At 39.6% G+C, this 12124-nt stretch overlaps 1 protein-coding gene across 3 annotated transcripts in view; it reads left to right on the forward strand.

The window, feature by feature from the left end:
* The window catches only part of CCDC93 (coiled-coil domain containing 93), a 100140-nt gene that overhangs the window by 29253 nt on the left and 58763 nt on the right, over window positions 1-12124 (forward strand). For all 3 annotated transcript variants that reach the window (XM_063100484.1, XM_063100501.1, XM_063100494.1), the window contains exon 7: window positions 10603-10703. In XM_063100484.1, the coding sequence (XP_062956554.1) occupies window positions 10603-10703 (101 nt within the window). The remainder of the gene's footprint in view (window positions 1-10602; window positions 10704-12124) is intronic.

The following is a 12124-nucleotide window of genomic DNA, read 5'->3' on the forward strand; positions in this document are numbered from 1 at the left end:
CATGCGGCAGCTTGAGATTGTACAATGAGTCTTGTGAGAGGGCTAGCTGAAATGGGTGGTGGATGGCTAGAGTGCCCATTAGGGACAAATTAGAATATGGAAAAGCCTTGGGAAGAATATAGAAGAATATAGAATATAGAAGCCAGGGTGGGCAGAGCCCGTGGCGCACTCGGGAGAGTGCAGCGCTGGGAGCGCAGCAACACTCCCGCCGCGGGTTGGGATCCTATATAGGAATGGCTGGTGCACTCACTGGCTGAGTGCTGGTCACGAAAAAGACAAAAAAAAAAAAATGAAGCCAGGGTACCTAGGGCCAGGCCTAATACTATCCTAAGGATCTTGGACAAATTAATGTCTGCTTCCTCAGTAGAAAACCGAAGATAATATGTGCCCTTCCTCTGCCTTATAGCCTGGTTATAAAATGTCAAAAGCAAAATGTATATGAAGGTGTATACTTTAAAGCGTAAGGAATAATTCACAAAAACCAACATTGTCATTGTTTGGTAGGATAAAAGATTCTTTTAGCTGTTGGTTTCAGTGTGCTATTGTTTTGGAGTCAGTTCTTTTTTTAGAAGGATCCAGTTTTCTGTGTTGGGTCATTGACTTTTCAGTGGTAACTAAGGAAGATAGCAGTTAAGCTCAATTATATAATACTGCTATAATAATAGTAGAGCTCAGTAGAAATTAAATCATATGCAGTAACTGATGTCATGTAGGTTCATTATATTTTTCATTTCCATTTAAATCTGTTTTATGTTATTTAAGCTTCCTATTCATGTAGATACCAACAGCAAACTAGGGATTATTTGTAGCAGCAATTTGTAATAACAACCCTCCAGCACCATCCCAGACCCTGTTCCATTCCCTTTTCCACAGAATTGTTGAGATTATATAATTTGTGTTATAGTTTGTTTAAAACTTTTCATAATAAAAAGTAAAATGATAATAAATCTAACCAGAATTATCAAGGGGGAACAATTGTAATTAGAATGAAATGTCACTATCTGTAGCAACCTGATAGTAATGCTTGTTATGGTGATGTCCAGGTAGAGATTAGATGCAGTGAACTCTGGTAGTGGAGGAAAAAAGACCCAGGGACAAACAACTAGAATATGATGCTGGTACGACAGCTTCCTACTTGCACTGAGAGCCCTGAGCAAATATCACTAAGGTATTATTTGATGGCCAGCTGAGCAGTCAAGGACATTTATTTGAGGTAGAGTGATAAACCAGGTTGTCTGAAGGTAAAGACCTACGTTTATTGAGCACCTGCTACATGTCATATATTTTGCACACACACTCACATATATATAAAATTTTAGAATGTGTTCTACACAAAATAGGTCTATATTTGCTTTTACATTTATAACTAAATCACACTCTAATAATTTAAAAACTTAGTGAAAGTTTATAGTGCATTTTATGTTTTCATAAAATTTTTTGAGGATAAACTTCAAAACACTATAGTTGAAAAGATATGTATGTCTGAGGGTTTATGTCCACTCTCCTTTTCTAGTACTATAGCCTAAAATAATTGGAGTCTCTTCTGCCATTTAAGTTTTTTTTTTTTTTAAGTATTCTGGGTTAACATATGTATCTTTGCTTCGTGAATTGATTTGTGGTTCTAGGTGGTGGAACAGTGTGGATACAAGTAACTATAGAAAACTTGAACTTTTTCTGGGAAAGTTTAGTAAAGAATAAAAAGACAAATATGCTTCTCAAGGCAAGATTCAATATTATAAAGAAGCCAGTTCTTCCTAAAATAATCTATAAATTTGCAGTGATTCTAATCAAACCCAAGAGTTCTTCATAATGAAAAACTTGACGCTGATAGGAGAATTCATTTGGGAAAGAAAATGTGTTAAGAATAACCAGGAAATTTGAAAAAAGAACAGTGGACACAATATGGAGACTCATAAGCAAAAGGAATTGGAGAGGGTTATATTGGCGAATGTTATATGGAGATTTATAACATGTATAGATGACATTTCAAATCAAGAGAAGGGTGGCCTATCGAACTGATAATGTTGAGATTTTTAATTTTCCGTTCAGAAAAAAATTGGTAGATTCCTACATTTCACTATACAACAAAATCTGAATGGATTAAAGGCTAAATATGAACTGTATGCTAAATATAACTACAAAAGTAACATACGAGAATTTTTTTTTTTTTACAATCTCTGGGATAAGAAGTAAGACATAAAATCTGGGAAGTATGAGGAAAATGATTGATAAATTTGACTACCTAAAAAATTAAAATGTTGTAGGACCTAAAAAACACCAAGTTGAAACAAAATTGGCAAACAGTAGATTGAGTGAAAATATTTGCTAAGTAAATAAAAGTCAAGGGATTAATACTCGAATTATATATCATGCTTACAAATCAGTAAGAAAATAACAAATTAATCAGCAGGAAAACAGTCAAAGGATTTAAAAAAGAAAAATGGCAAATAAACAAGAAGATTCCCAGCCTCACTCATAATTTGGGGACAGCAATCAGAACAATGAAATATTTTCACCCATAAGATATATAAAAAATTAAAACTTGTATTTGCTGTTGCCAAAGGTGTTGTTAACAAGTTGGTGAGCACATAAATTAGTACAGTTTTTTTTTTTTTGCCTCTGCTTGGCTGTGTAAACACCCTTCAAACAGTAATTTCACTTCTAAGTTTCTTTCCTACCAACCTACTTACATAAGTGTAAGCACTGTTTATAAAATGAACTTGAAAATAACCTAAATGTGCCATAGTAGAAGGTTAAATGAACCTGGAAACATCTGTGTTAAGGAATATTATGTGTTGTTAAAAAGGTAGATTTGTGGGTAAGTTTATTTAATGGAAATAGCTTCAATATATACTGTTAAGCAAAAAAAAGTTGTAGAGCAATGTGTACAATATACTCTAATTTATGTAGAAAATCTCTTTAAACCATCTATTTAGAAATGTGTGTATATTATATACATGTAATATATGTAAATACACAGACAAAGGTTTGGAAGAATGCACACCTGTCAAACTGATAGTGGTAGCTCTGGGGAGAGGTTAGATTTAGGAAAAGAGTGGGTGAGGCAAGACTTTTTTTTTTTTTTTTTTTAATTCTGCATCCTTTGTAATGTTTGAAACTTTTTATAGGAATATATCCCTGCATTATTTGTAACATTCTATAATTTAAAGCAAATAAATAGATTCATAGATTGTGGAGAGGTTTCAAGATGGCGGCGGCTGCGGCGGCTGGCGCGGAGTAGCTGAGGTGGAAAAGGTGGCCACTGGGCCTCAGGCAGCTGGGAAACTTGTGGACCTTCCTCTGGCCATCTCTTAAGGGAGGACTGCTGCTGCTGGCCGGTCGTGGGGGCTCAACGCCACTTTGCCCCCGGCAGGAGAGGCTGCCTCATTTACAGGCAACAGCTTTGAAGTGTGGAGCAGGAAAAGAACGGATTCTTAGCTGCAAAAGCGAGTCTTGAAACAGGGAACACGGCGCCAGGGCTGCTGTGGATGCAGCCAGGATCCCGGAGACCGGGGCCGCGCTGAAGAAGGCGGCCAGCTGCCCTATTCAGGATTCGAGGTTTCAGGCCGGCATTAAAGAAGATTCCTGGGAGCGCCCGAGCGGCGCCGCGACTGAACAGCCCGAGGCGGCAGCGCCGAGAACACGGAAGGCAACAAACCAGAGACAGAGCGAGCGCCCGACCTGGCACAGCACTGTGAGTGATCCCTGGCACAGCTCTGTTCGGGGGGGTGGATGCCCACGCGGCTTCCGCCTGCACCACCAGGCCACTCATTGCCCCGGTGCTGCCTCCATTTTCCCAGGTGCGGGCAGCTCCGCCCTGCTCGGCCATCACTGAGCCCATTTGCTTGGCCTGGCGCGGGGCTTTCCGGACCCTGCGGGCCGGCCTCCTCTCCCACTCCCTCCGCGGTTCTCTGGCAGGGCTGTGGGTGTGGGGCGTCCCGACCAGTTTTGGGAGGGCTAGGAAGTACGGGCGGGCCGACTGTCACTCCACCACACCCTGGACTCAAGCCCCGGTAAACTTCCTGTTACTGGGAGGCAGATACCATCTCTGCGACCACCAGTTTGGAAAAAAGCCTAACGAATTTCTGGTTGGGAATAGTGTGGTAGGAGAGTTCCCAGGTCCGCTTGAACCTGCCGGAGAGCAGGCTGCAGGCGGGCACTAGACTCGGTTTATACCGGGGGGATACAAAGGTGAACAAGACCCGAAAAAGATCTACACAGTGCTACAAAGGCACCCAGAGAGACTGGTCGTCTGTGCCTAGCAGAAACCTGGTAGACTTCCTGGGCGAGGCGGTGCTGAGCAGGGTCTTGAAGGCCCAGCTGATAGAGGAGGGGTGCAGAAGACACGCCCCAGCCCAGCACAGTGTGCACAGAGGGGGGAGACGTGCGGCCAGGGAGGCGGAGACTCGACAGGAACCACACACCCGGTGGGGTCGCCACTGCACGATCTAACAGCCTGGGCCAGAGCACACGGAACGGGGAGAAGTCCTGTACAGAAAGTGAAAGCTCAACAGAGATCACACACCCTGTGGTACGTGATCCACCAGCCCAGCAGAGTCCAAGCTGACCAGAAAGGTGGATCCCCGGAGAAGCCCAAGACCCGAGGCAACCACACACACAAGACACTAGAGGCCAACTGAGCAGTCACGGCGGGAGCCATACCAAATTGGCAACCACAGCAACATCCTAGTTAGTCATTAGTCTTAAACTGGTGGACTGTGAAACCCCCTGCCACAATGAATAAACACCAAAAAAAAGACACCAGAAATACAAAAAATCAAGAAAGTACACCACCAAAAGTTAATAAATCTCATACTCTAGATCCTATAGAACAAGAAGCCCTTGAAATAACTGACAAGGAATTTCGAGTGATAATTCTAAGGAAACTGAATGAGATACAAGAAAACTCAGCTAGACATCATGATGAAATGAGGAAAAGTATACAGGATCTGAAAGAGGAAATATACAAGGAAATCAATTTCCTGAAAAAAAATGTAGCAGAACTTGCTGAACTGAAGAAATTATTCAGCGAAATAAAAAACACAACGGAGAGTTTAACCAGCAGGCTTGTCGAAGTTGAAGAGAGAACCTCTGAACTTGAAGATGGGCTGTTTGAAATAACACAAGCAGACAAAAAGAAAGAGAAAAGAATCAAGGACATGGAAGAAAATCTGAGAGAGATATCAGACAACCTCAAGCGCTCAAATATCCGAGTCATGGGTATTCCAGAAGGGGAGGAAAATGGAGATTCCATTGAAAACATATTCAACAAAATAGTGGCAGAAAACTTCCCAGGTATAGGAAAAATCACCGATCTTCAGATCCAGGAAGCTCAACGATCTCCAAACGTATTCAACCCAAAAAGGCCTTCTCCAAGACATGTCATAGTCAAATTGGCAAAACTCAGAGACAAAGAGAGAATCTTAAAAGCTGCAAGAGAGAAGCGTCAAATCACCTATAAGGGAGCCCCAATCAGGTTAACATCAGACTTTTCATCACAAACCCTAAAAGCTAGAAAGGAATGGGATGATATTTTCAAAATACTAAAAGACAAAGATTGCCAGCCAAGAATACTCTACCCTGCAAGGCTATCCTTCCGAAATGAGGGGCAAATAGTATATTTCTCAGACAAACAAAAACTGCGGGAGTTCACTACCACAAGACCACCCTTACAAGAAATCCTCAAGGGAGTACTGGGTTTGGTTCCTGAAAAATAACTACCACTGCCATAAAAACCCAAGAAAAATCAAAACCCGCTAGTACAATAAAAATGGCATTCATGAAGAGAAAACAAGCTAACAAAAACACTATCTACAACCTAAGGAACCAACAAACAAAGAAACCAAACAGTAAATCAGAAAGCAAGGAACAAAAGACACCTAAGACAACCAAACAACCAATAAAATGCTAGGAATAAATCAACACCTTTCAATAACAACTCTTAATGTTAAAGGCTTAAATTCCCCAATTAAAAGACACAGACTGGCTGACTGGATCAAAAAGCAGGACCCAACTATATGCTGCCTACAAGAGACCCACCTCACCCATAAAGATTCACACAGACTAAGAGTGAAAGGATGGAAAAAGATTTACCATGCAAACAGAAAAGAAAAACGAGCTGGAGTGGCTATTCTTATATCTGACAAAATAGACTTTAAACTAAAAACCATAAAAAGAGACAATGAGGGACACTACTTAATGCTAAAAGGACTGATCCATCAAGAAGACATAACAATCATAAATATGTACGCACCCAATGTTGGAGCAGCCAGATTTATAAAACAAACTCTATTAGACCTAAAGAAGGAAATAGACACTAATACCATAATAGCAGGGGACCTGAACACTCCACTGTCAATATTAGACAGATCATCTAGGCAAAGAATCAGTAGAGAAACACAAGATCTAAACAAGACTCTAGACCAATTGGAATTGGCAGATATCTACAGAACATTCCACCCAACAACCTCAGAATATTCATTCTTCTCATCAGCACATGGATCATTCTCCAGGATAGATCACATATTAGGTCACAAATCAAGTCTCAATAAATTCAAAAAAATTGGAATTATCCCATGTATCTTCTCAGACCACAATGGATTAAAACTAGAAATTAATAACAAACAAAACTCTGGAAACTATACAAACACATGGAAATTAAACAGCATTCTACTTAATGACATATGGGTCCAAGAAGAAATCAAGCAGGAAATCAAAAAGTTTATTGAAACTAATGAAAACAATGATACATCATACCAAAACCTGTGGGATACTGCAAAAGCAGTATTGAGGGGAAAATTTATTGCATTAAATGCTCACTTCAGAAGAATGGAAAGATGGCAAGTGAACAACCTAACACTTCACCTTAAAGAACTAGAAAAACAAGAACAATCCAATCCTAAAGTTAGCAGACGGAAAGAAATCATTAAGATCAGAGCAGAACTGAATGAAATTGAAAACCAAAAAACAATTCAAAAGATCAACGAATCAAAAAGTTGGTTTTTTGAAAAGATAAATAAAATTGACAAACCATTAGCTTGGCTAACAAAAAAAAGAAGAGAGAAGACTCAAATAACAAAAATTAGAAATGAAAAAGGCGATATTACAACTGATTCATCTGAAATACAAGGAATCATTCGAGACTACTATAAACAACTATACGCCAACAAATTTGAAAATCTGGAGGAAATGGATAAATTTCTGGACACACACAAGCTCCCAAAACTGAACCGTGAAGACGTAGAAAATTTGAACAGACCAATAACAATAAAGGAGATTGAAGCTGTTATCAGAAGGCTCCCAACAAAGAAAAGCCCAGGACCAGATGGATTCACAGCAGAATTTTACCAAACATTCAAAGAGGAATTGACACCGATTCTTTACAAACTATTCCAAAAGATTGAAACGGACGCAAATCTCCCAAACTCATTCTATGAAGCAAACATCATCCTGATACCAAAACCAGGTAAAGATATAACCAAAAAAGAAAACTACAGGCCGATATCCTTGATGAATATAGATGCAAAAATCCTCACTAAAATACTAGCAAACAGAATACAGCAACACATACGAAAAATTATTCATCACGATCAAGTGGGATTCATCCCAGGGATGCAAGGTTGGTTCAACATACGCAAATCAATAAATGTGATACACCATATTAATAAACTCAAACACAAGGACCATATGATCATCTCTATAGACGCTGAAAAAGCATTTGATAAAGTTCAGCACTCATTCATGACAAAGACCCTCTATAAGTTAGGTATAGAGGGAAAGTATCTCAACATAATTAAAGCCATATATGCCAAACCCACTGCCAATATCATCCTGAATGGGGAAAAGCTGAAAGCTTTTCCTTTAAGAACAGGCACTAGACAAGGATGCCCACTCTCACCACTCCTATTCAACATAGTGTTGGAAGTACTAGCCAGAGCAATCAGAGAAGAGAAGGAAATAAAGGGCATCCAGATTGGAAAAGATGAAGTCAAACTGTCCCTGTTTGCAGATGACATGATCCTATATATCGAACAGCCTAAAACCTCTACAAAAAAACTGTTGGAATTGATAAATGATTTCAGCACAGTAGCAGGATACAAAATCAACACACAAAAATCAGTAGCATTTATTTTCTCCAATAGTGAACATGCAGAAGGAGAAATCAAGAAAGCCTGCCCATTTACAATAGCCACCAAAAAAATAAAATACTTAGGAATTGAGTTAACCAAGGAGGTGAAAAATCTCTATAATGAGAACTACAAACCACTGCTGAGAGAAATTAGAGAGGATACAAGAAGATGGAAAGATATTCCATGCTCTTGGATTGGAAGAATCAACATAGTGAAAATGTCCATACTACCCAAAGTGATATACAAATTCAATGCAATCCCCATCAAAATTCCAAAGACATTTTTCTCAGAAATGGAAAAAACTATTCAGACATTTATATGGAACAATAAAAGACCACGAATAGCCAAAGCAATGCTCAGCAAAAAAAATAAAGCTGGAGGCATAACACTACCTGACTTTAAGCTATACTACAAAGCTATAATAACCAAAACAGTATGGTACTGGCATAAAAACAGACACACTGACCAATGGAATAGAATAGAGAATCCAGAAATCAACCCACACACTTACTGCCATCTGATCTTTGACAAAGGCACCAAGCCTATTCACTGGGGAAGGGACTGCCTCTTCAGCAAGTGGTGCTGGGAAAACTGGATATCGATATGCAGGAGAATGAAACTAGATCCATACCTCTCACCATATACTAAAATCAACTCAAAATGGATTAAGGATTTAAATATACACCCTGAGACAATAAAACTTCTTAAAGAAAACATAGGGGAAACACTTCAGGAAATAGGACTGGGCACAGACTTCATGAATACGACCCCAAAAGCACGGGCAACCAAAGGAAAAATAAACAAATGGGATTATATCAAACTAAAAAGCTTCTGCACAGCAAAAGAAACAATTAAAAGAGTTAAAAGACAACCAACAGAGTGGGAGAAAATATTTGCAAAATATACATCTGACAAAGGATTAATATCCAGAATATATAAGGAACTCAAACAACTTTACAAGAAGAAAACAAGCAACCCAATTAAAAAATGGGCAAAAGAGCTAAGTAGGCATTTCTCTAAGGAAGATATCCAAATGGCCAACAGACATATGAAAAGATGCTCAACATCACTCAGCATCCGGGAAATGCAAATCAAAACCACATTGAGATACCATCTAACCCCAGTTAGGATGGCTAAAATCCAAAAGACTATGAACGATAAATGCTGGCGAGGCTGCGGAGAAAAAGGAACTCTCATACATTGTTGGTGGGACTGCAAAATGGTGCAGCCTCTATGGAAAATGGTATGGAGGTTCCTTAAACAATTGCAAATAGATCTACCATACGACCCAGCCATCCCACTGCTGGGAATATACCCAGAGGAATGGAAATCATCAAGTCGAAGGTATACCTGTTCCCCAATGTTCATCGCAGCACTCTTTACAATAGCCAAGAGTTGGAACCAGCCCAAATGCCCATCATCAGATGAGTGGATACGGAAAATGTGGTACATCTACACAATGGAATACTACTCAGCTATAAAAACGAATGAAATACTGCCATTTGCAACAACATGGATGGACCTTGAGAGAATTATATTAAGTGAAACAAGTCAGGCACAGAAAGAGAAATACCACATGTTCTCACTTATTGGAGGGAGCTAAAAATTAATATATAAATTCACACACACACACATACACACACACACACACAAACCGGGGGGGGGGGGGGAAGAAGATATAACAACAACAATTATTTGAAGTTGATACAACAAGCAAACAGAAAGGACATTGTTGGGGGGGAGGGGGGAGGGAGAAGGGAGGGAGGTTTTGGTGATGGGGAGCATTAATCAGCTACAATGTATATCGACAAAATAAAATTTAAAAAAAAAAAAAAAAAAAAAAATTATTAAAAAAAAAAAAAAAAAAAAAAAATAAAGCAAATAAATACAAAACAAAATAAGCCGAGGGTACCAAATTACTTTCTGAAGTTTTTGTTTAAAGTGTCCATTGTGTTTTCTCATGCACTATAGAAAGACAGTGGCTGTGTTTACAAATAATAGAGAAGGGTACACAGCAGACACTTGACAGTGTTACTTTGTTGGGTGGGGTGGGTACTCCGTACATTGATGTATTATTTGAACTTTTTTCAGTGAGCACATATCATTTTCATAACTTAAAAAATTAAGAGCAAAGACCCTGTTTTATTATTGACCTTTCCCCTCTTATGGTAGGACCTTTTCTATTTCTCAGCAAAGGAGAGTGTATAAGCATAAATAGATTATCTAAGGTAACCAGAGGTTCATTTTATCGTCTCTCACCCCAAGCTTTCATAAATCTTGTCTCTCTGTCTTTAGTAGAGGCAGAATCCCTGAAGGCAGCCCCTCTAAGTGCCTCTGTCCTCCTACAGCAGAGCTGTGGACACTTAGGCTGTGATGGGGAAAGACCATTTTCCCTGACTGGCCAGACACCCAGCAGCCAGTTCAAGAGGAGAGCCATTTCACACTCAGTAATTTGGCTGTCTTGTCCACTTAGGATGTTTACAAGCCCCGTCGGAAATACAAACGCCACCAGGGAGCAGGGGAGCCGCTCGATGAAGAATCACGAGTCCGTGCTACACTTTTGGAATATGGCAGGTAATGAGTGGGTCCCAGCCTAGGTGTCTGTTTTATAAAACCATTCAAAAGAAAAGCCTATTTAAATTGCTTCATTTAGATTAACTTGATTGGCTTCCAGCTGATTGAGTTTCCTGTTTTCAGCCATGACATTTCCAACATCAGGGACTTTTTTCTCTCTGGCATTGAATTACCTAAATTTCTGTGGGTAACCTGTGCAATTCCTCTCTGGAAATGTGTGTGTAACTGTGTACCTGGCTCTGCCCTCTTTGGGGAGTTGGAGTGTTTGGTGCATTTGCAGAGGCTGGGAGTGGTTTGCTTTTCATGCCCCTGTTATTTTTTAAAATCTTCAGGTAAATGAGTGAAATGCAAGCAGGTTCAGCAGTTTTACTTTAAGTGTTAGAGTAATAATTTTGGTATCCTGTGATGATTGTCCTGACTAGGAAAATTAAGAATTTAAAAGTAGTAGTTTTTTTAACTTCTTAAAAACATCTCTAGTTTTTAAAAAAAAAAAAAAAAATTCTTATTTTATATTCTTAGTTTTTACTTAAAAAAAACACAAGGACATGCTTCTCTTTGTTGAGTTTTTTGGTTGACACTAGCATTAACCTTTATTTATGTCCTGCATTCTTTACTTAAGGTAACTGATCCCTTGATGTGAGTATGTTTCCTTATACTTCCTTCCCTTGTTCTGGGAGAGGTTCCTATGTGCTGCTGTGTCTTACAGTCCAGGCCTTGATGGGTGTGTGGAACTAACAGCACTACCACTAGCTTCTTCCTGAGTGAGCATCTGATGGCTTCACCCTCTAGGGTACTGGAAAGAACCAGAAGGAAATTAGGCTTAGTTATTCTAGCTTTCAAAGGAAAGGCAATCGTATGGGGCCTGGTCTTTCTAAGAATAAAAACTAGTCTGTCTCAAAGTAAGTTGAGTTAGTTCTGGCCCTAAGCCAGGTAGGATAACTGTCCCTACAGCTCACCAGTTGCTGCTGTTAATTGAATGCCTCCTCTGAGTCAGGTACCACCAGCACTAGCTACATAATTTGTGGGGCCCAATACAAATGACAATGCAAGCCCCTTTGTTAAGGATTATTAATGATGATTATTTTTAAGACAACAGCAGCCACCAAGTGTAGGACCCTTCTAAGCATGGGACCCTGTGTAATTGGACAGGTTGTATGCTCATGAAGCTGGCACCAGGCACCATGATGAAGTCTCTCCAGCCAAACGCAAGCTGCGGCAAGTTGGCAGGTGAGGCTGCACAGCCCTGGGAGAGCCAGACTGTAGAGATAATCTTGTGGGTGCCACATGCCCCATAACTGAGGAGTACTTAGGAGAATGTAGTGGGTTTGGTTAAGTTTGCATTGTTCATGCCTCAAGTTTTTTCATTATGTTGGAAAATCAGATGTGCCTAGTGAAAATGAGTCAGAGATTTAGTACATTTC

Source organism: Cynocephalus volans, chromosome 1, assembly GCF_027409185.1.
Source record: "Cynocephalus volans isolate mCynVol1 chromosome 1, mCynVol1.pri, whole genome shotgun sequence".
Classification (NCBI taxonomy): Eukaryota; Metazoa; Chordata; class Mammalia; order Dermoptera; family Cynocephalidae; genus Cynocephalus; species Cynocephalus volans.